This window comes from Callionymus lyra, chromosome 1, assembly GCF_982586985.1.
Source record: "Callionymus lyra chromosome 1, fCalLyr1.hap1.1, whole genome shotgun sequence".
NCBI lineage: Eukaryota > Metazoa > Chordata > Actinopteri > Syngnathiformes > Callionymidae > Callionymus > Callionymus lyra.
This window is the reverse complement of record NC_141818.1, coordinates 41,666,702-41,688,409: the sequence shown is the minus strand read 5'-3', so window position 1 is coordinate 41,688,409 and position 21,708 is coordinate 41,666,702. Positions and strand designations below refer to the sequence as shown.

Sequence of the window (21,708 nt, the reverse complement as noted above, 5' to 3'; positions counted from 1 at the left end):
TCGTGGCAGACGTGAAGTGGGTTTTTATCGTCGTGATGTCTGCAAAGGTCACATTTCATTGGAACGATGTTCTACTTTCAGAATTGATACACTTTTGTTCTAAGACGCACATATACACCACTTGACACAAGTGAAGGCAAATGTTTATTTTTAGGGTCGAACCTGGTTGTTGAGGTTCTAGATCGGAGAACCTTTAGAGACGTTGCCTAGGAGAGAGGCTAGTGGGCACCTTTTTTATGATGTATCCTTTTCCAAGGAGGGGTTTTCCAGGTCTATAAAGGAGGAGACTTTGGACCCATGTAATGTCGGAGAAACTCCTGCTTTGTCAGTGTTTTCCCAGAAGAGGTTTCTGATTTTTTTCAAACATTCTGGAAGTCTTTTTTTTTTTTTTATTGACCTGATTTGACTGGTCCGGAACACAGGCTTTCATGTCACATCCAGTGACACTTCCTTCCTTCTGCCATATAGATACAAACACCTCAGCAGTCGACACATCGTCCCTGTGTCTCGAGCCTTCAGTTTCCATCTCCTCTGCAGCACTCACGTCTCTTTTACCCCCCCGACCCACCTCCCCTTAACCGTATGAAGCTGCATAATTCCTGTGTTTATCTGGTTTCATGTTGCCCACCGGGCAAGTGAACTGCCGAGCTTGACACAAACACACAATCATGTAACTCCACCCGCCCCCTTGCCTTCAATTTCTTAGATCATTTCTGCCTCCCTCTCTTCTGCTGTCGTCCCGTTCGGACGGCTCAGCCACTGAGTGCAGTCAAGCTCTGCTGCCCCGGGGAGCAGCTGAAGGAGGGCTGGAAGGGTGGGAGAAATAAAAAGAGGAGAGGAGTGTGCGAGGTAATAGAGCAACATCATCATCTCTGGGTTTCAAGACGATCGTGCTCAACGATGAATTTTATCCGTCTGGGTTCAGGAATGTTTTTGAAATATTTCTCACTCTTGGATTGCGTCGATGGCCCTGATCCATGTGACCGTGGAGCCAAAATTCAACTTAGTGTTAGAGTTACCAGAGTGGATTGCCGGAGGTTCGGTGCTTAGGTTTCGCTGTCTTTAACTCCCCTGGCCTGGGTTCGAAAAAGTGTAGACGAAGAACGGCCGCAGTTCATCGAGTGTCCACTTGAGGCTGGCTGAGGAAAGATGGAAAATCACATACATCCAGCCAAAAAAAACGACTTTTTCTTCATTAAAATTCAGTTTCCGTATTTTCTTGCATCTTTCTTTCTCTTTTATATATTTTTTAAATCCTCTGTTTTCCCTAAATTTGCATAATGAAAGGCTTGGTTGTCTTGAGTGACAAGTGAACAACAGCTTTAGCCTCAATTTTAATTGGCAGGGTTTAACAGTCTGTCTCTACTCCACATCCAGACCATAGTGTTGCTAAATTTGCATTTTTCAAGATGGCTGTGGTCCACCACTTCCTGCTGTCCAATCCAACTTGGCTGATGATATTTCAAATGCTTAAAGAGGTCAAATTGATCGATTAAAAAACAGCATACAAAATGACTTTGAATGGCGACGAGCTGCTTGGCGGAAGTCTGTAATCCCTAAGTGCTTTTCTTTTTAAATACTTAAATTAATTATCCTTAAACAAATCCTTTTATCTTGTTGTCGTCGACGCTTTCTGTTACACACTCGGGGTCTCACTGACTAAAATGAGTCGGAACGAAGTCTCCACTTGACACCGAGGGGCTCGAAAACCGCCGCCGACGTCTGTATGTCACCCGTCGTCATTGTCCTCGGCTCAACGGCGGCCACACGAAAATTTATGTCCGCGCTCCTGCCACAGCCGGCGTGACCCCCGGGGACTTTTCTTATCATAAACTCTAACCTCATGCTGACACCGAGCCCAGACCGGGGCGAGATAACATAGTTGTCACGATAAGAGCAGCACAAGAGCCGCCTTTTTCGTTTCTTCTTGATTCAAACGTGTCGTTTCCGTTTCCACTCATTAGACTCATCAAGTGAAAGCTGTGGTTTTACGTCCCAAACACAGGAGCCGCTATTAAGAGAGTGATTACTTTTTAGCTTTTGTTGTTTCCGACGAGCAGCAGCCAGTGAGGCTAATGGTGTATTGATCCCACCATATGTTTATCCCCCAGGCCCTCCTCGGCCATTTTTGCTGTGTAAATAGGACATTACACATAAACACTGCCTCAATCGGCCCCGTTTGATTCACGACCCCAGCGATGATCAAAATGCAGGTTAAGCCATTACACTTCATCACCGGCGAGCCATTATGGTTTTAAAAGCCGACCAGCGGCTGGATAATGTTTGTGTAATGGTCCCGGGGAAGAGTCTGAGTTTACAATACACTCCACAAGTCTTCTGTGGACCGGGGAAATATTTAGGTTTCTGTCACTGGTCGAGTCGCTTCTAGCGTTTGAAACGTTGAGCGATGCAGGTGAACGTAGCATAACGGGTCGACTTCAGAGGTTGTGCTGCACGACAGAGCATCAGCTAATGAATGTATTGTATTTATTAGTCTTATTATCCTCCACGTCAAGGCAAGTTTCAAGGCAATCAAAAGCTTAAAGGGAAACTAATCTGCGTTCTCTAGACTCGCATCTTTCAAATGTCTTCCAAGATGCAGTAAGTCTCTCATCAGGACCATGTTTTGAACTTATTACCTTATAAAGTTCTTCCCCGTCTGAAATCTGGGCGAACGAGAGGTTACGAGAGCGGATTCCATGACATAATATAATGATATTCACTCCTCCTCCAGCCAGCTGTAATCAAGCCCCGCTTTGTTTATACAACGAGTCCCTTGGAGGTGGAGACTTCCTGGATTGATACGGAGTGAGAATCTTGATGTTTGACCAGTCACGGCAGAGCGGTTGTGGTTATGCTAAACAAGATTTAATCTCCAGAAAAACAGTGTTTTCAGTTGGCGGGGCTAAAGATAATTTTTTTATGTAAATATTTTAATGAAAAGTGACAAGTGTACAAACGGACACATGCTGATGAGTACAATAGAGTCCGACATCTACAGTGCGTCGAAGCAGATTAAAGACGTCGAATAGACTTATTTTATTACCTCTGGTCCCAAGCAAGCGAGTCGGCCTCTGATTGGTCAGAAAGTGACATCACTTAGGAGTCATTAGCGCAACTCCTAACACAAGAAACTAAACCGGCATTAAAGAAAAACATTCCGAGGAGTCTGGTATGAATATTCAGAAAATGATTCCATGGTCCGTGAACAAGGTGCAGACACCGAGCAGCAAGTGCTTCATTGTTGATGTTCCTGAATTTAAGTTTATAATCTTCATAATATGAATAATGTATTTTTTAGTCCAACAACATCATCATCTGTGTAGGAAAAGACAACAGAGTTGAGTGGCACTGAAATAGGGTTATAAGTAGATCTAGTCTCCAGTTTTACAGATTGTTACTGCTTATTTTGATGATTGGGGTGCCTCAGGGCTCATCTCCTGCTCCTTTCCTTTTCATATCATTAAGGGTTAATCCTTTTTTTGGGCTTTGTTAGTTTTTAATTTAATTTAATTTCCTTTGCCTTTAAAAAATAAACGCTTCAGTTGTTTGGTAAAGTAATTTGGGGAAAATCCAAGATCATTCACTCGCTCTTTTCTCCTCGAGTCATCAGCTTTTTGGTAAAATCTGCCTACATTGGTTTCTCAACTGGTCTCGCTATTGGCAGAGCTGGGACCCAAATCAGGAAATAAACATAGCTTTATTTTAATGACGTCTAAAGTAGTTTATACTCAACATAATGCACTGTCTGATTTAGCTGTCAAACAAAATTAAATGTTTACAAAACCTTCTAAAACTGTCATGAGTTTATGTTCCAGGTATTGAGTGCCAAAGCTAGCTTTATTTTTCCTGGTTTTGTTTGTTAGCAAACCTGATGTAAAAAAAGAAAAATACACTTGTGGAACCATCTGCTTTCTATTAAATTAGTTTTTTAAGAATGTTCTTATAATTACCTGACTTCCTTATCATCCTCATGGGTCATTATATATTCTTTAATATGAATCTATATGGACTTTATATAGTGCCTTGAGTTGGACACTGGCCATTAAAGTCGTTTTTTCTACACATCATTCTCCGTTTCCATCTGATCCCACGACGTCTCCAACTCCATTATTCAGCCGAAGTCTAATTAAAGCATTCAATTGGTTCCCAGATCTGCTCGAGATGCGATTGCTTTCTTGAGAAATCGCTCGGATCTGCGTGGAAGTGAAAAATAGGAATTCCATCAGCTCTCTGTTGCAGCTACTGTAAGCTTCTCGAGCCACAGTAATTTACTGCAGTAAACAATGTTTACACCCCCCCGCACCCCCCCGACACACACACCTCACACACACACACAATTCTCCTCTCTTTGTGTCAGTGTGGCACTTTGAGTATTTTTTATTTTATAAGCCTGCTCGCCCTTTTCTTTTTTTAATGAGTCCGCGGTTATTAGGGTTATAAATCAGACCAATGGGTGTGATGTATAATTCACTCTGTGTACTCACACCCCCAAGACCCTCTCCCCCCCGCCGGTGGCCCAGAGGAAGCCCAGCAGTGCATCACTGTCAGAAGAGCTGCAGCGGCAGGAAAAGCTACACCTTTGATTTTGTTCGAGCTCAACAATGTGCTGGTTTAACTGCAGACGAGTCATTATTTGACTTATATTATGAATATGATGCTTTTAAAAGAAATGTACAACGTTTATTACACATTACAGTTGTGTAAATCTGTTTTTTTTTGTATATCAACCCCTTTAGATGAAGCAAAAATAAAAGTTTCAATGAGAAAAATATTGTTTGTTGTTTGAGTAAACGTTGGATTCTAACTTAATTAAAATAAGAAACGAATACACAGTGTTTGCCTTTGGAGGAAAATTCAATATGACAAAAATATTCCATCTACAGTATAAAAACATATAGGTATTCTTTTTGTTTTGTTTAAATATAATTATTTTTCTAATTTCTTCTTTTTCTATTCGCTAAATTAATCATTTAAATGTATAGAGTTATTAACATTTTATTTTACAAAAGCAAAACGAGGACATCAACCACAAAATGAATCATTTCCAAAAACAAATAATAATGTTGCAGATGGACAAACGTGTTAAAAACAACCAAATTAACATCTAGAAAAACTCCATTGAACTATAAAGTAAATATTTTGTTGGTGCTTAAAAAGAATACTAAAAATACAACATGTATTTTCTGTCTTTTAGCAAAAGCAAAGATGCATTTCTTGTGCAACACAGCACTAAATAATCTCTGTTTTGTTTTTTCTTCTGCTTCTTGGCCTGATTTGTTTTAAGCAACCCTTACTTGGCTTGAACAGCATCCAATACACACCCACGCACACACACACACAGCAGCACGCACCATTGCACCCACACAACACAGTAGCCGAGCACAGATCAATATCAACAGTCTCGCTGTGACAAGCAGCCTATGATATAAAAGAGATCCAATTGATCCACATCCTAGCAGGCTCTCAAAAGGCCATCATTCCATTACTATCGATCCAAGGTTTCAAGTGTGTGTGTGTGATGGAGGGAGATTAAGGTGTGTATGAGGGGAGGGCGGCGCCGGCCACTGGAAGAGTAATAAAAATTGAACCGGCCTCAATGAGATTTCTATAAATGAGCTTTTAAATAATAGCAGGGGCGACACGTGGTTATTGCCTCCCAAAGAGCAATGAGGAATTAATGCGTTTCTCCAGCCCCGCGTTCCAAATAAAGCCACTGAGCGCAGTGTATTTTCCGCCGATCAACACGACCGTAAATCGAGGCGTGCGGCGCTATTCCTCGTAGGCCGTCTTTCATTGGAGAACATTAGTTCTCCCTGACAGAATATATCTGCGAGGCCTCGTCCAGAGCCTCTAAAAGCACTCCGGGTGGAGATTGATCTCCGTCTGAAGGAAAAACATCATCTAATATTCATTCGAGATTGCGCCGGGGTTTTCTCGCTTTATTTGCCGAGCCCGTTACTACAAATCAACCCCCCCCCCCCCCCCCCCCCCCCCCCTACCACCACCACCACCAACCCCACGATGATATTAAGTGCTTCTTCTTTTATTTTGTTTTTTTTTAAGCGTCTGTTTATGTTTCTCCACAGCCCATCGGTGCGCTGAACCCCAAGAGGGCAGCGTTCTTCTCCGACCGGTACGAGTCATGGGAGGACGATCAGGTGCCAAAATTCCATTACGGCACCCACTATTCCACCTCCAGCTTCGCACTCATGTGGCTCCTGCGAATGGTGAGTACCTCCTTCTAATCCGAGGGCCGAGTTGCAGAAGAAAAACATTTTCTCGGAGAGTCTAGTGAAGCCTACGCCCCTTATAGTTCACCTAGCCTAGCTTTGTCTTTTAGCTTAGCTCACTTGTTCTCCCTGTACATGTTTTAAATTCAAAGGATACTTTTAAAATCCCACATGACCCCCAGTAGCCTTGGTTTTACACAATTTTTTAGACCTTTATTAAGCTAACCTGGACCAGATTCACCTGCATACGTGTCAAGTTTTGGGTTTTCTCGTTTTTTTTTAAATGCAAAGGAAATAAAATAATATTAAAAACTAACAAAGCTCAAAAAAGGGCTTAACCCTTAATTATTTGAAAAGGGAAGGAGCAGGAGTTGAGCCCTGAGGCACCCCAATCATCAAATTTAGCAGTAACAATCTGTAGAACTGGACTAGAGTAGATCTACTTATAACCGAATACTCTGACATTCTGATTGACATTTATCAAATTAAAGCAGTTTCAGAACGCGGAAAACTTTTCCGATATTGACGGTTAAAATTAGCTAAACACAGGCTGCCTCAGTAGTACGTTCACCGAGCGGGAACAGGACGAATAAAAAGCGATGTTGAAAAAAAAAGGTTTTGTCATTTTTCTAGTGTATTTATCGAGTAACGGAATCTAAAAAATGTTTAATTAATCAGTATAGGAGTTTTTGGTTAAAGCCATCATAAGTTGGTTTCCAATTTAGGTCCTAGCAAACCATTATATCAGAAAAACTTCTTGAAGAAAAGGAATAATTAAAGTGCAAGTGCGTTAGATTGGAATTTTAAATATGTGTTATAGCGAAATAAAGTATCTTAATTTGCTTAGTCATGTCATTTTAGACTTATTACTATGTTATAAAGTTTAGAAAATGCATATTTTTTCCCACAATTTTAACATTTACAGTCAAAAATTGACAGTAAAGACGGTTAGCTCTCTGTCATAGCACTTTTTTTTTCAATTTCAGCTGAATATTATGAAAATAAACCCCGGACATCGTAGGAAGAGGTTTGAATAAATTCTTCCAGGGCATTATTAGGATCAGCGACTCCACCGGCTCTGAGAAGAAGCAGCTGTTATCTGTGATACCATTTGTTATTGAGGAGTGTTCGATCTGCACTCTACTGCTCTATTTTGGTATCTTTGTTGAATGGTCGTCATCAATCTTTCCATACTGCACTCATGGGAACGAGAGGTTACTAAGTTCCCCCCCCGCCCTCCATGTGCAGTTTTTCCACCGTTATTGTCTCCGTAGCTCAGCGAGTGGCGTCGGATCGACCTCATTGATCCGGTGACATTATTAGCGGCTTTACTCTGATGCGGCTTTAACACACTCGGGTAATGATCGTGTAAATATGAAGCGTAAACCCTTCATAATTTCACCCGAAGACATAAAAATATGCGTCTTATTGTAGGGATTTTTGTGCGGCTCTACTTCCTTTACTTGAATCTGTACGAATGCCTGTCTGTGGCCAATGTTTTTATGACTTAAATATGTTAAACAAAGGGTCAATAAAGGGGGGATTTTTCTCATGAGCCTCGGATATTGATCCATCCTAACAAGATTAAACACTAATAGATATGCAGCAGATTTACTCGTTTATTAACACTGGTTCTTCTCAGGTGTCTTTTAGCACTTTCAACAATTTTAAGAAGAAAAATCTGACACTTATTTATTTCCAGCAGGCTTTTTTTTTTTACATTAAATATACCAAAATAAAAGATGATTTCTAGATTCCAAACGTGCACCATCTGTTCATTTTCACACAAAATCATATGATTGGTGCTTTAATGTAAAATGGGAAAATTAAAACAACTAAAAAGTATTTTTATATGAACTAAACATCTCCAATTTTACGCCTTGTGGGTCTTTTTTTTTTTAGTTCTGTAGAACTTTAGGTCGACACGATCAAATCAAGTCAGTCAGTTGCCGACATGTTCTTGATGTTGTAGCAAATGTCGTGTCTCGAATCTGAGCTTCTCTGCCCTTCATGCCTCGCAGGAACCCTTCACGACGTTCTTCCTCAACTTCCAAGGAGGGAAGTTCGACCACGCCGACCGTACCTTCTCGTCCGTGTCCCGGGCCTGGAGGAACTGTCAGCGAGACACGTCCGACGTCAAGGTACAAACACCAGTTATACCACTGCTATATAAGACATATTATTGTTCGTAATCAAGCTGGTTTAAAGGTTTTTAGTTACAATACAACTGCAGAAACAGAATACATTAGAAGGCAAAATTTTATCTTGTGGATTATTATGTTTGGTTCTTTGGTTCCCCTCTTTTTAAAGTAATGTTGTATTTTCTTGCCTTCACAATTGTGACTTCACTAGATTGTCTCCCATAACGATCACATTTGTGTTTATGAATTGTAGAAAAGCTCTAACATTTCTGTAGGATATTGTTCATGTGTGTCCCAGTAAATGAGTTAAACTTCTTTGTTAACCAGCACAATAAGAGGATCTGACCAAAATAATGAATTATAAATGAGACTATAGTAGGGAACTAATGGGAAATCCCAACTTTCTCGACTCACTCACATGTTTCAAATGTTGCTTTAAGATGCAGTAAGTCTCTCATAATGACCATGTTTTGAACTTATAACTTTATAAAGTTCACCCCCGTCTGAAATCTCCGAGAACAAGAATCCATTATGACGTAATAATGGCTTCACTCCTCCTCCAGCCAGCTGTAATTACACCCCGCTTTGTTTATACAACGAGTCCCTTGGAGGTGAAGACTTCCTGGATTGACGATGTGCGGTGACGAACAAAGCGTCTTTCGTGGGCGGGGCTTAAGATCATTTTCTTATGTAAATAATTAAATGAAAAGAGTGTTTTTGTACAAACAGACACTGATGATACAATAGAGTCCAACATCTATTTAAGACACACTTAAATCAACACTTTAGTTGAACTTTAAGATTCATTTTTATCAGATCAATTACATTTCTTGTTTTTTTTGGAGTTTTTCGTTAGTTGTCTGTGTCGAATCGAATCCCATCGACACACAAAAACAGCCGGACAATGTCTTCAGCGTGGCTTCCCTGAAACTGCTGATACTTTTATTGAAGAGAGATAATGGCCTCAATACCGACCATTAATCCACGTTCAGCGATTCCAGGCGAGCATGAAGAAAAGATTGATGGTCAATCACTAGTAATCAGTGTCGCTCGCCAATGAAAGCTTCCTAGCCCGGCCCTGATCAAAGCTCCGGTCTAATCCTCATCTGTCTCGGATTCAGCCAGCTGTAACCGGGACTCGAATTCTATCCCACCGGGCCCCCAAAAAGTTACTGAACTGTTGGCTCTGGCCTGAAACAGCAGAGGGTCATTCCCATACCGAGGGCCACTCGAGCCTCCAGCGCACACTTTAAGTACCGCTCCTAAAACATTTACGACTACAGTCAGACTTTCTACGTCAAAGCAGAGGTTTTCTCTGCGCTGGTTCACTGGGCAAGAGTGTGGCGCTGGTGTCGGGGGGGGGGGGGTTGACATAAGATTGCCCACCCCCTCATCTCAGAGATAAAACATGTGGATTGTGTTACCCCCGGAGCTGGCCCATTGCTTGATTGCAAAAAGCCTAACAGCAGCTCCGGTTCGTTTTCCTGGTCCTGGACCTGTCAATGTGGATCACGCTGTGAGAACTTAACTCCAGGTCAAAACAAAGCGATCTGGACCTCGTCACCCTCGTCCCACCACTTTGCATATCCTAAATGCGAGTCGACTCCATCCAGATGAACGCACTCATTCTTGGGGAATTAGGGAGACGAGATGTATCAATTTGGTATGCTAAGTACAACGTTTTGCTTTAGCGTTAGCGCCATTGATAGCAGCCTTCTGTCCCCGCCAGGGGCCAAAAGCCCCAGTGTTTTTATTTGGAAGGAGTGATAATGGGTTACAACAGCGAGATTCAGTGGGTCTCTAGCCTGGGTGACGCTGCTTTGACCCCCAAGTCCCCAATCCTCTGACCCCTAGACCCCGCCTTAAGGCATCGGTGAGGTGGTGGTGGGGGGTTGGGGGGGGGGTTCAGCCAAAAGGGGTTGGAGGTTGCAACAGTGTGGAAGTGCAGCAGAGAAGCCCAGAGGCCAGAGCCCCTTGCAGTGACCCATGACAGGACAGGATTGGGGATCAGAGGGGTTGGCCCCTGACCAGGCAAGAGCAAAAGGGGCCATTGCACATAATGGTCCATGGAAGCTAGTTTTGAGTGCAGGGGAGTTGAGTCGGGGAGAGTGTGTGTGGGTGTGTGTGGGTGTGTGTGTGTGTGTGTGTGTGCGCCCCGGGTTTACAGGAGGCTGCTGCCGGTGAACATGGGTGAGCTCGGGGCCTCGTTAAATAGGTGACCTTTGAGTTTCAGGTCAGCTTTTGTGGAGTGGAGGGATTTCAGAAGTGAGGAAACGCCATGTTGTTTTAAACCTGTGTGTTTGCTTTTCCTTTTGATTTGCCGTTTTCACTGCCGGTTCACTTGTTCATCTGATAACACTTTTGTTTTTACTGCTCGACAAAGCTTTTGTCGGCAACTTCTTCGACCGTGTTCATTTGTTTCTTATCGCCTTTTGAAGTTTTACTTTCAGAAACCTTCAGAGAAAGTGACTTTTCACCCTGGCAGTACTAGTTTTTATGGCGATTTCTTAAAGGGGGATTGACAACAACAAACAAAAAATCGTTTACATGTAAAGTGTAAACGTGTATTTTAGCTTTTATGTTTGATTTAAATCGCACTGGTTAGCATAAAGCTAAGTATAAAATGCTGTGTCTCAAATCTCAAAATATTAAGTGTAACATAGTCTCATGGAGACTTAAGTAAGTAAGTAAGTAAGTCATTTTTATTTGTATAGCGCTTTTCCAGACCAGGGTCACAAAGCGCTTAAACAATCAAAACAATATTCAATAAAGTGTATAGTTTAAAGGTCAAGATAACACTGAGAACACAACAGGAGTTCCAGAAAATCAAGGAAATGCCTGAACAAATAAAAACGTCTTAAGATGTTTCTTGAAGGAGTCAGTAGATCATCAAACACAGAGAGAGATGAAGATCGTTCCAAAGCTTAGGAGCAACAGTCTGGAAGGATTTCTCTCCTCTGGTCCTGAACCGTGTTCAGGAACCATCAGTAGATTCTGATCCACAGACCTCAGAGCCCGAGCTGGGGTGTAAGTCTGGATCAGATCACTGATGGAAGGAGGAGCCTGACCATGAATAGATCTGAAAGTAAGAACCAGAATTTTAAAGTTTATCCTGAAAGAAACTGGAAGCCAGTGAAGAGTTTGAAGGATCGGAGAAATGTGAGTTCTTCTACTAGAGCGGGTCAGAATTCTCGCTGCAGAGACGGGTCGCTCCCTGCCTTCGACGCTGAAAGCGAGTGAACTATCAAAATAACAACATTTGCGTCCAATGCAAACCCAACACCAAAAACAAAGTCCTGGGTCCACATTCTGCCTCGCTAACCCTCTCTCCACCGCTGACCTGCGACATGTCGGCCCCGATTTGTTGCCATCCTTCCCGTCGACGTCAGCCTGACAACATGTTTGTATCTCCCCGTCATTCCGCAGAAGCACAGTCAACACTTGTTTTGTTCACCCGCCGACACACCGGTTCTATTTCGGCTCCGGCCGGGCCCCTCCTGACGTGAATGTTCTGGATGGCGTTTTGTCAAAAGGAATAAAATGTTTGTGACAAAACGTCACAATGTTCAGAGTTCTGTATACATTCTTCACATTCCTTGCTTTTATTTATGGAATACCGTAGACACTATTTCATCTCGGTGACACAAGATTAACGCTCCCGTCAGTAAAAACGGGGGGTGAAAAAAAAGACATATTTTTTAGGCTCCCTGTACATGTTTACACTTGTTACGGCGACTCCTGCTTTGGGTAAGAATAACGAATGGTTGAACATATGGTGATTTTGCTCGTGTCAGAGCTGCGTTTTAAACGTACTCTTTCTGTTTTTATGATTGGTCGTGTTGTTTGAGACAACCAAATAAACCCATCACGGCTCTTGGCACGCTTCAACCCTCGCATGTGTGGTACAGCCGCGCTCTCGGAAAGCATTTGTTGCTTTTTAGATAAACAAAAAAAAAGAAGTCGGGGGGGAAATATGAAAATTAAGAAACCGCAGAGTGCCCCCAGAATCCTGCTCCGTTGTTGCCAAACACTAACACGGTAGATGTGATTTCCCTAAATCATTTTACAATTCAGAAAAAAAGCACAGCCTGAGTGACGCATGTATATACAACTTTTTTCTTCTTTTTTTTTTCCACTTTGCTTCTCTCTCGAGGCACAATCTGTAATTCCTCAAGATTATCTGAGAACATGTAGATCTTGTCAACATTCTCAAACAGTAAATCAAGATAATTTTATTTACATCCATCAGACCTTTCAGGGTTTTTTTTTGACGTGGACGGAGCCGGCGCACACGAGAGCGTCCATCTCTTGGTCTAATTGTTTCCACACTGGCAGAGCCCGAGATCCGACGAATCTTAACACTCCAGGTTTAACAGTATTTACTTTAGGATCTGGTTCTGGTGCTCATCCAGCTCACACTCTAAACAATGACAACGTATACTTTAGTCTTACAGCAATATCTCCTCTTTCAAAGAGCAAAACCTCCTATTTGTCACTTGGAATCCATCAATCTATCAATCATAAATACTTAATTCCAACGTTATATGTATCGTGTTTTTTTAGAAATAACATCTAGAAATCCGGTGTTTTTTTCATAACTCTGAGTAATGGATACAAAGAAGATGAAGAAGAGAGTGCAGGCAGGGTGGAATAAGTGAAAAGGAATCTTAGAAATCAATATACTTGAAAAATTGCGAAGAGGGAAAAAAACAATGAAGAAAATGAGGACATGAAGATATAGACAAGAGTTTAAAGGTCAACTAAAGTGTTGATTTAAGTGTGTCTTAAAAAGATCTTGCACCTCTATGTATCATCAGTGTCTGTTTGTACAAAAAACTCTCTTTTCATTGAAATATTTACATTAGAAAATGATCTTAAGCCCCGCCCACTGAAACCCCTTTTTTTTTCTTGAGATGAAATCTTGTTTACCATAACCACACCCACTCTACCGTGATTGGTCAAACATTAAGGTTTGTCGCCGTGCGTCATCAATCCTGTATGTCTCCACCTCCAAGGGACTTGTTGTATAAACAAAGCGGGTGTGATTACAGCTGGCTGGAGGAGGAGTGAAGCCATTATTACGTCATAATGGACTCCACTCGCGTAACCTCTCGTTCGCTAAGATTTCATGGTCATGATGAGGGAATTACTGCATCTTGGAGAGGAAGACTTCAAGATTTGAAACATGTGATTTAGGAGAGTTGGATTTTCACATTAGTTGATGTTTGTTAAGGATGAGTTGAGTGACTTATTGTAGTGACTCTTATTGCTGAACTTTCTTTTTCAAATAATACCAATTTTTATCAAACTCTTTCATGAATTTTTGCAACATGTGTCACCCTTTCACCTCGATCATGCGCTCGACACTTGTATGTAAAATAAAATACATGCTGCTTATGTTTGCTGCTTCTTGTTTCGTGCAGGAGCTCATCCCCGAGTTCTACTATCTCTCTGAGATGTTCGTCAACTCCAACAACTACAACCTGGGAGTGATGGACGACGGAACCGTGGTCTCTGACGTCGAGCTCCCGCCCTGGGCGAAGTCCCCTGAAGAGTTTGTTCGCATCAATCGTCTGGTAAGTTTTATTTTTTTGGTGAGTGTTCGGGGGTTGTTTATGGGACGTGAATAGCCATAGCATTTTCACAAGTATCGTCTGTATTTCTTGCTGATTCGTGAAGTAGGCTCGTCACATTGTAAGTAAGTAAGTAAGTAATATATATTTATATAGCGCTTTTCGAGACCAGGGTCACAAAGCGCTTTAACAATCAAAACAATACTCAAAACAGTACATACTTCAAGGATCAAGACAACACCGAGAACAACACAGGAGTTCGAGAAATTCAAGGAAAAGCCTGCACAAATAGAAACGTCATTGTGGCCCCTAGAATCGAAAGTATGGGTCTGAATGTCACGATCGGCAAACGCACCCGACGTCAAACGCTGATCCCTGAACTCACATCCGCGGCGTCTGTTTCCGTCACATGACCGTGACTTCTCCGTGAAGAGGTTTGATTTCTCCCTAGCGTTGCCTGAACTCCACTAATTCAATGAGACAGTGTTATTTCCTGACTGTCTTGCACTTCCTCGTGTTACCTGAGCCCTCGCTCCGTTGACGTGCCCTCGCTGTGCTGGCTAAGCGTTTCAACACACTCTGTGTGTGTGTGTGTGTGTGTGTGTCTGTGTGTGTGTATATGTGTGTGTGTGTGAGTAAGCAATCCTACTTTAAAGTGATGTATATCACTATGTTTTGATCTCGTCGTCTTTCCTTTTATTCTGTCGGTGAATGTAGACAAACCGATGACACTCATTCATCCTCAGATTAATCTGAATTCTGGGGTATTTAACCAGCCTGCTGATATGACCAGAACCCCCCCAAACCCTATTTTAAATCACACCTGTCCTCCTTTTCGGTTGTCATCTGTGTCGGGGTATACATATAGTATTCTCAAACAATATTCCCGAATCGCTAGTCTGCTGGTCCTGTGTTGGTCGCTCGGCGCCCCTGGTGGCCAATTTTGGTTCCTGGACGAAGCGGCGAATGATCAAATTGGTCTTCATTCCTGCAGCGCCGTGTGCTTGTTACTGAATCTCGGTCGAGGAGGGGCTATTATTCCAGCATGTGAGGCTATTGATCCGGCATGTAGCCGAGCCCAGCAGGCAGGTGCAGGTCCAGTGGAAAATAACAAGCTCCAGCAAACACTCTGCTGTTGGAGGTTTGCCATCCATTATCCCACATTTTTGGGGCATTTCGGTGTGTTTTGTTAGGTGTTTGCACATGTTTCTTCACCCTCTTACTATTACAATAATGTGAGGGTCAACTTGTCTCATTAGGATTTTATGACTGTAGAATTTTTTTTTTAAAAAGTGTTGTCGTCCTATTTTCCAACGATTTGTCACATTATCTGGCAGTTATTTGGGGGAAAATAAATAAAAAGTTTCCCCTTCAATGAAGGTCTTACGTTCAATGCATTGAGCTTATTAATATGAAACAGGAACCATGGATATTAATGGACATATAAATGCAAATATGCAAGATTATATTCAACGGCTAATTTCACTCTTTAGTCCCTTTGACAAGTTTATGTTAAAATAGTAGGGAATAGTAAGAAAGAATATAGACAAAATATTTGAAGACAAAAGTAAAACAGATACAGATTTGTGGGGGTTTCACATTTTGCGTTTGATATTGAATTCCAGGTATTAGATGGTTGGATACAGAAAGTGTATTAACCAAACTCACATAGTCTTGTAGTAAAAGGGATGTTTTATCGTGGAAAATTTTGTACAAACAACATTGCGTTGACGTGTTTGACAGTTTCTCCAAGTTGAAGCGGCCATTTTTTTTTAGATAAATGTAATACTTTCAGGGATTGTACACGGTTTCAAGTGGCTTTAGTGTTAACGCAGACAGTACATTATTGTAAATCATATGCTTAATAATTCCACGATATATTGACGACTCTGTTGAAGAGAATCGACTCGTGTCCTCAGACTTAATATCATAGTAACTTCATCTTGTGAGACTGATAGTTTCGAAATAATCGTACCGTCGTGATGAATCGTTAACACTGTGTATTGGTTAAACAAATGACGTCCTACTGTTGTTATTGATTGACAATCTGAACCAATTTTCAAAATAAAATCTTTGTCTTGTGGTTTAACGCTTAACATTTATGACGGATTAGACTTCATAGAGCTTCTTATAAGTTTCAATATATGATAATAAACAGTCATAACGTCATCTAATAAGCCTGTGACACTTGGTAAGAACTCAAATATACAATAAGATGATTCTGAAGTAGCTTAGCATGAAGCAGTAATTGGTATAGACGAGTAAATGTTCGTTAAATAACCATATTTTTAAAAAGGTTAAAGTAATTGTTGTTATTTTGGGTCATCATCATTACTTGATTCAGTTTTCCTACATTATAAACTTTAATGTAAACTCCACTTTAGAACCATTGACTGTATCGATGACATAGAATTTCTCATTTCAAGTTTTCCTTTAAGATCTAACGACATTGACACGAAGTTTAATCGGTCTTCGGCTGGTGCAAGTGGCGGATAATCCCGACATGATGATGCAAACCACCGATATAATCCAAATTCGCTCAGTGATCACAGTGGCATCGTAAGTAAAAAAAGGTGGGCCAACAGAAGGGAATCAAACCATGCCTCTGAGAGTGGGCTTCGAAGGGCAGGGTGGGTGGACAGCTCTGTGCTCTTGACAGATCGCTGGCATTAGAGGGCGTCAGCTGGCGACCGAGTTTCTATTGGGAGAGAGACGAAGAACCAACGAGTTAATGGACTGTTGGACTCTAATGGCCTCCGAACACACGGCCAGACAACAGGAGCTAACACCCAACACACACACACACACACACACGCCGGCTGTCTGGTCTCTGGTTATGAGCCTTAGATGATTAACAGCTAATTAGACTCCAATCTGGAGGGGCCATTAAAAGACCCTCACAGTAAAGGATTGCGCTGCCGTTGCCACGCGGCTGATTGTTTTTCTTGCCGGGAGTGAGTGCTGCGCGGTAAATGCTACCGGGATTATCGATGGATCCCGTGTAGCGGGTCCGATGTCGTGTACATCAATCTGCTTTATGTGTTATCATGGTGCAACAACAGTGTCGAGTCAAGATGTCTGTTAGATTTGTTTGTTTTTCAAATGGATCTTTGACGAGACACTTGTGAGTATCAGCGATGGGATCCAGAGGAATTCTATTTTTTGGGGGCCTTTCGATGGACTTTTTATAGACTGGCTAGTTATTGAATTATGAGATTTGGTTAAGAAATGTTTCGAGGGTTTCATCTTTAACTTGTATGGCTTCAAACTGCTGCTCACACAGACTGTTCAGAACTAAGGTAAGGTATAACTTTATTGAAATTGTTTACTAGCATCGTAAACTAGCAACAAGTCCTAAAACTTGACTTACAATCATACAAACATTTCGCTAACGATACGCAATATTTACTGTAGCAACATGTGGTCATTCAACAACCTGTTTTTTTTTCCCCACAGGATGATGCGGTTTTTGCTCATCTCAAATGCCCAGTATCACTATACAGGGACCATAATTATATATATATATAGTGATACTGTAGTAACAAGGATATATTTGTAGTATTGTCGAGTACTTGACTGGTTTTGCAGAATGTACAGACCACATGACTCCTGATGAAGTCGTAACTGCTTTCATTTGTTTTGAAACCGGAATATGTCCAAACATCAACATAAAAGCTGCTGGAGTGGATTGTATCCTCTAGTGCTCAGTAATCGCCTTGGATCTCACAGGATTTTATTGTAACTTTAGCTATGAAGGACGTAATGACTGCTGCCATCTAGATCCCAGAAGTTTAATTGGTAAACGAAAATAATTAAATCTTAATTTTAAAATTAGATATTTATTTTAAACACTTTATTCAATTGTAAACCATAACAGAATGGTGTTCACATGCTATAGAGATAAAGGGGAATCTTTTTTGTTTTTTTTACCGGGAGGTCGAACAGATAAAGTATCGCCGTCCGTGGCCGTTGTTCCACATATGTTCGTTTTGACAGCAGGTTTCTGAGCATGTCGTTTTTCATACTGTGTGTTTCTAAAGTGATAGTTGACCCAAAATTTGAACTTTATGCAAAAATGTATCTTACCAGATGGATGTTACAAACGAGAACCATGGAGGTATTTGGATGTTTTTAAGTGTTTTTTTGGACGAAGATGAAGACAACGTTACTGAGCTTCAGTCGCTATGTTGAAAATAAACTTTGATTTTTTTTTTCCCCATAACTTTAAAAAAGGAACAGATCACGCTGAAAATAATCCAAACTATTAGTCGACATGAGAGTAGAAAAGCAGTGAAATTTGAATTTTGGTTGAACTTGAAACTCAACTTTAACACACTTTCTCCACAAATTGGTCAAAAAGTTGACACGGCATTTAAAAAGCATTAACGCATTCATAATTAACATTATGGCTTTGGTTTTTTGCATAAGTTTTGACCCAAGGATTTTTGAGCATTTGGAACCGGACTGCCCCATATTTCACGTGTGGTTTCCTTCAGTCATCCGAGCTCTTGTCGGGCTGCTGACAGACCGGTAAACCGCACACATGGGAGATACGAGCAGCACATTAGTTGGGGCCTTTGGCCCTTAGAAAGCATCTGTTCTCTCACAGCAGTGACAGATGTCAACGGAACCACCTTCGCACGGCGAGGGAAGCGATCCCATCGTGGTGAATGGGCGAAGCCGATTGAGTGATCGGTTAAAGGCTGACACTTTGGAGGGTCAATAAAGATGTAGCTGGAGTTAAGCAGCCTGATGCCGTCTGAGGCGGCTAGCATGTAGCATGGAACCTTTTCAAACCTGGTTTCTGTAGTGATGGGACTTGAGTTTGCGTTGTAACCATGGCAACGTTGCATTTAAAAAGTACATTTTAAAGGAAAGAAATCATTGAATAGTTGGTTTTTATCTACTAGGTAAAGGTTTGTATTGGCAAGAATATGGCCGTATGATACATATCACGGTACAGGGACAATGATATAGCGATATATTGCAATACTGTAGTAGCAAGGATATATTTGTAGTATTGTCGAGTACCTGACTCTGGTGTCGCGGAATTTACAGACCACATGACTCTTGACGAAGTCTTAACTGATTTGATTTATTTTGAAACCGAAATATGTCCAAACATCAGCCTTAAAAGTCACTCGTATCCTCTCGTCCTCAGACATCGCCGCCATCTTGTAGGGTTTTATTGTATTTTTAGCAGCAAAGGAAAATGATCTGCTGTCAACTAAAATAAAAAAAATCTAATTCTTTTATTTTAAACACACTTTATTAAATTTTGAAACTTAAAAAGATCTATGCTAAAAAAAACAACTAAAATGCCCAGTATCACTATACAGGGACCATAATTAGATATATAGTGATACTGTAGTAACAAGGATATATCAGTAGTATAGTCCAGTACTTGACTCTGGTGTTGCAGAATTTACAGACCACATGACTCTTGACGAAAGTCGTACCTGCTTTCATTTGTATTGAAACCAAAATATGTCCAAACATCAGCTTTATGTAAAAGTCGCTTAAGTCGATTGTATCCTCTCGTCCTCAGACATCGCCGCTATCTTGTAGGGTTTTATTGTATTTTTAGCAGAGGAGAAAAATGATCTGCTGTCAACTAAATTAAAAATCTAATTATTTAATTTTAAACACACTTTATTAAATGTTGAAACTTAAAAAGATCTATGCTAAAAAAACAAACTAAAATGCCCAGTATCACTATACAGGGACCATAATTAGATATATAGTGATACTGCAGTAACAAGGATATATATTTGTAGTATTGTTGAGTACTTGGCTCTGGTGTTGAAGAATTTACAGACCACATGACTCTTGATGAAGTCGTAACTGCTTTGATTTGTTTTGAAACCAAAATATGACCAAACATCAGCCTTAAAAGTCGCTCGTATCCTCTCGTCCTCAGACATCGCCACCATCTGGTAGGGTTTATTGTATTTATAGCAGCGAAGGAAAATGATCCGCTGTCAATTAAATTAAAAATCGAATTATTTTATTTTAAACACACTTTATTAAATTTTGAACCTTAAAAAGATCTATGCTAAAAAAAAACAACTAATGTGATTTGAAGGCCCAACAAACCATTTATGTCTAAAATATGTGGGTTTTTTTGTGTTTTTTTTGGAGGTATCAAAATATTGATACATTGTCCTGAAAAAGAATATTGTGATATATGGGCGTATCAACACTTTCCTTATCAACACCTCAACTACTTCCCCAAATTACCGTATGAAAGTGGGTTTAATGAAAACCAACTTTCCTATTTACTCTCCTCTTGAAAACTACAACCAGTATCAGGCTCTGTTCAACCTTCATTTGATTATAAACGCTAAATTAGGTTTAATTCGAACATACCAAAAGCATTTCGCCGCAGAGCTCTGACAATCCCTCTTCCATGGGAAAGTGCTTCCCTCAAGTGCGTCAGTTTAATATGCCGACAGCTCTTTGCACGTCCAGCGGCTGCGTCACCGTGAAACCCAGGCCAAGAAAATCGATCAAAATCATTATCAAGGAAACGTACAGAAAGATGTCATCGAACTCCATCCTTTTACTTTCCACGCTTTTCTTTAATTCTCGGGGAAATGAGTCGACGGAAATTGACGGTAGGTCTTTTTTTTCCCACAGACGGGGCGAACAAACACGATCCTGGCCACCAGCTACTCACTTGTCAAAGATCATAGTTGTTTACATTCGCCTTCCCATCCACAGTCCACTCTTCCCATCAGACAACCGCTGGGACTCGTGTAATGTCATTCCCACCAGCTTCCACGTCTTATTCTCACCGAGCCTCCTGAGGGATTCGAGTGCGAGCTGAGGTAAACCACTACAAGCCCCCCCGCCCGCCCCCCGCCCTCCAACCCCCCGCTAAGATATACTTAAGCACTTGTCAATGACTGAGTGAGTGAAAATCTTAACGTCGTCTGTGTAGCAGACCGTCGACTACGCTAGCCTTTAGCGCTAATCTATTCCCCCGGTGTCTCCGCTGGATTCTACGCCGTCGGATGGGAACATGGATGTTGGGTGGGGGGGTACGGTGGGGTGGGGGGGGTTATCTGGCTAATGTCAAGCAGCGCTCACTGTAGGGGTATTGTCATACATAAGGGCAGACATGTTTACCGTGTGCTCTGTGTTTTACGAGCTGTCCCCCCCCCTTCTTGTCGTCCTCCCCCCTTTTTTTTTTTTACCGCTCCTCTGCCCTCCATCCCCTCCTCTTTTATGACGTAATGTAGTGGGATGATGAGAGCCTGAGAAATCTGGTGATTTAGTGCCGCTGACATGCTCCCTGACTAATGCTGTCCTTCTTCCACGTGTTATCTGATCACTTCAGGCCAACTTTATTCAACAATACATCGTTTTTATTTATAGGTCTACACAATGTTTTCCTATAAGAAACTACATTATAATAAGGGCTAGAGTTCTTCAAGTTAATGTAGGCATTATTTGCATCAATCCAACTTCAAAATGTGACTGATAAAAGTAGCGAAAATAAAAATAATGTGATCGTCATAAAAGTTTATCTAGAGACTATAAAAAGAAAACTGGTTTGCTTTTTTTGTTGTGTTGTTAAAAGAAATTAGAGTCAAATTCTTTTCGACCCTTATTCATCCATTCATGATCCACCACTTATGCCTAGAAAGAAATCCACTTTTAACACTTTTTACCACCACCTACTTTTAGGTTCAGACCAACCCGTCGCAGTGGTTCTGTCACTTCAAACTTCAACCTCACTTTAAAAATACAGATAGC

At 41.2% G+C, this 21,708-nt stretch overlaps 1 protein-coding gene across 6 annotated transcripts in view; it reads left to right on the top strand.

The window, feature by feature from the left end:
• Window positions 1-21,708, top strand: part of lrba (LPS-responsive vesicle trafficking, beach and anchor containing) — a 218,069-nt gene that overhangs the window by 157,692 nt on the left and 38,669 nt on the right. For all 6 annotated transcript variants that reach the window (XM_087808002.1, XM_087807992.1, XM_087808010.1 and 3 more), the window contains exons 44-46: window positions 6,090-6,230; window positions 8,255-8,374; window positions 13,798-13,950. In XM_087808002.1, coding sequence (XP_087664128.1) covers window positions 6,090-6,230; window positions 8,255-8,374; window positions 13,798-13,950 — 414 coding nt within the window. The remainder of the gene's footprint in view (window positions 1-6,089; window positions 6,231-8,254; window positions 8,375-13,797; window positions 13,951-21,708) is intronic.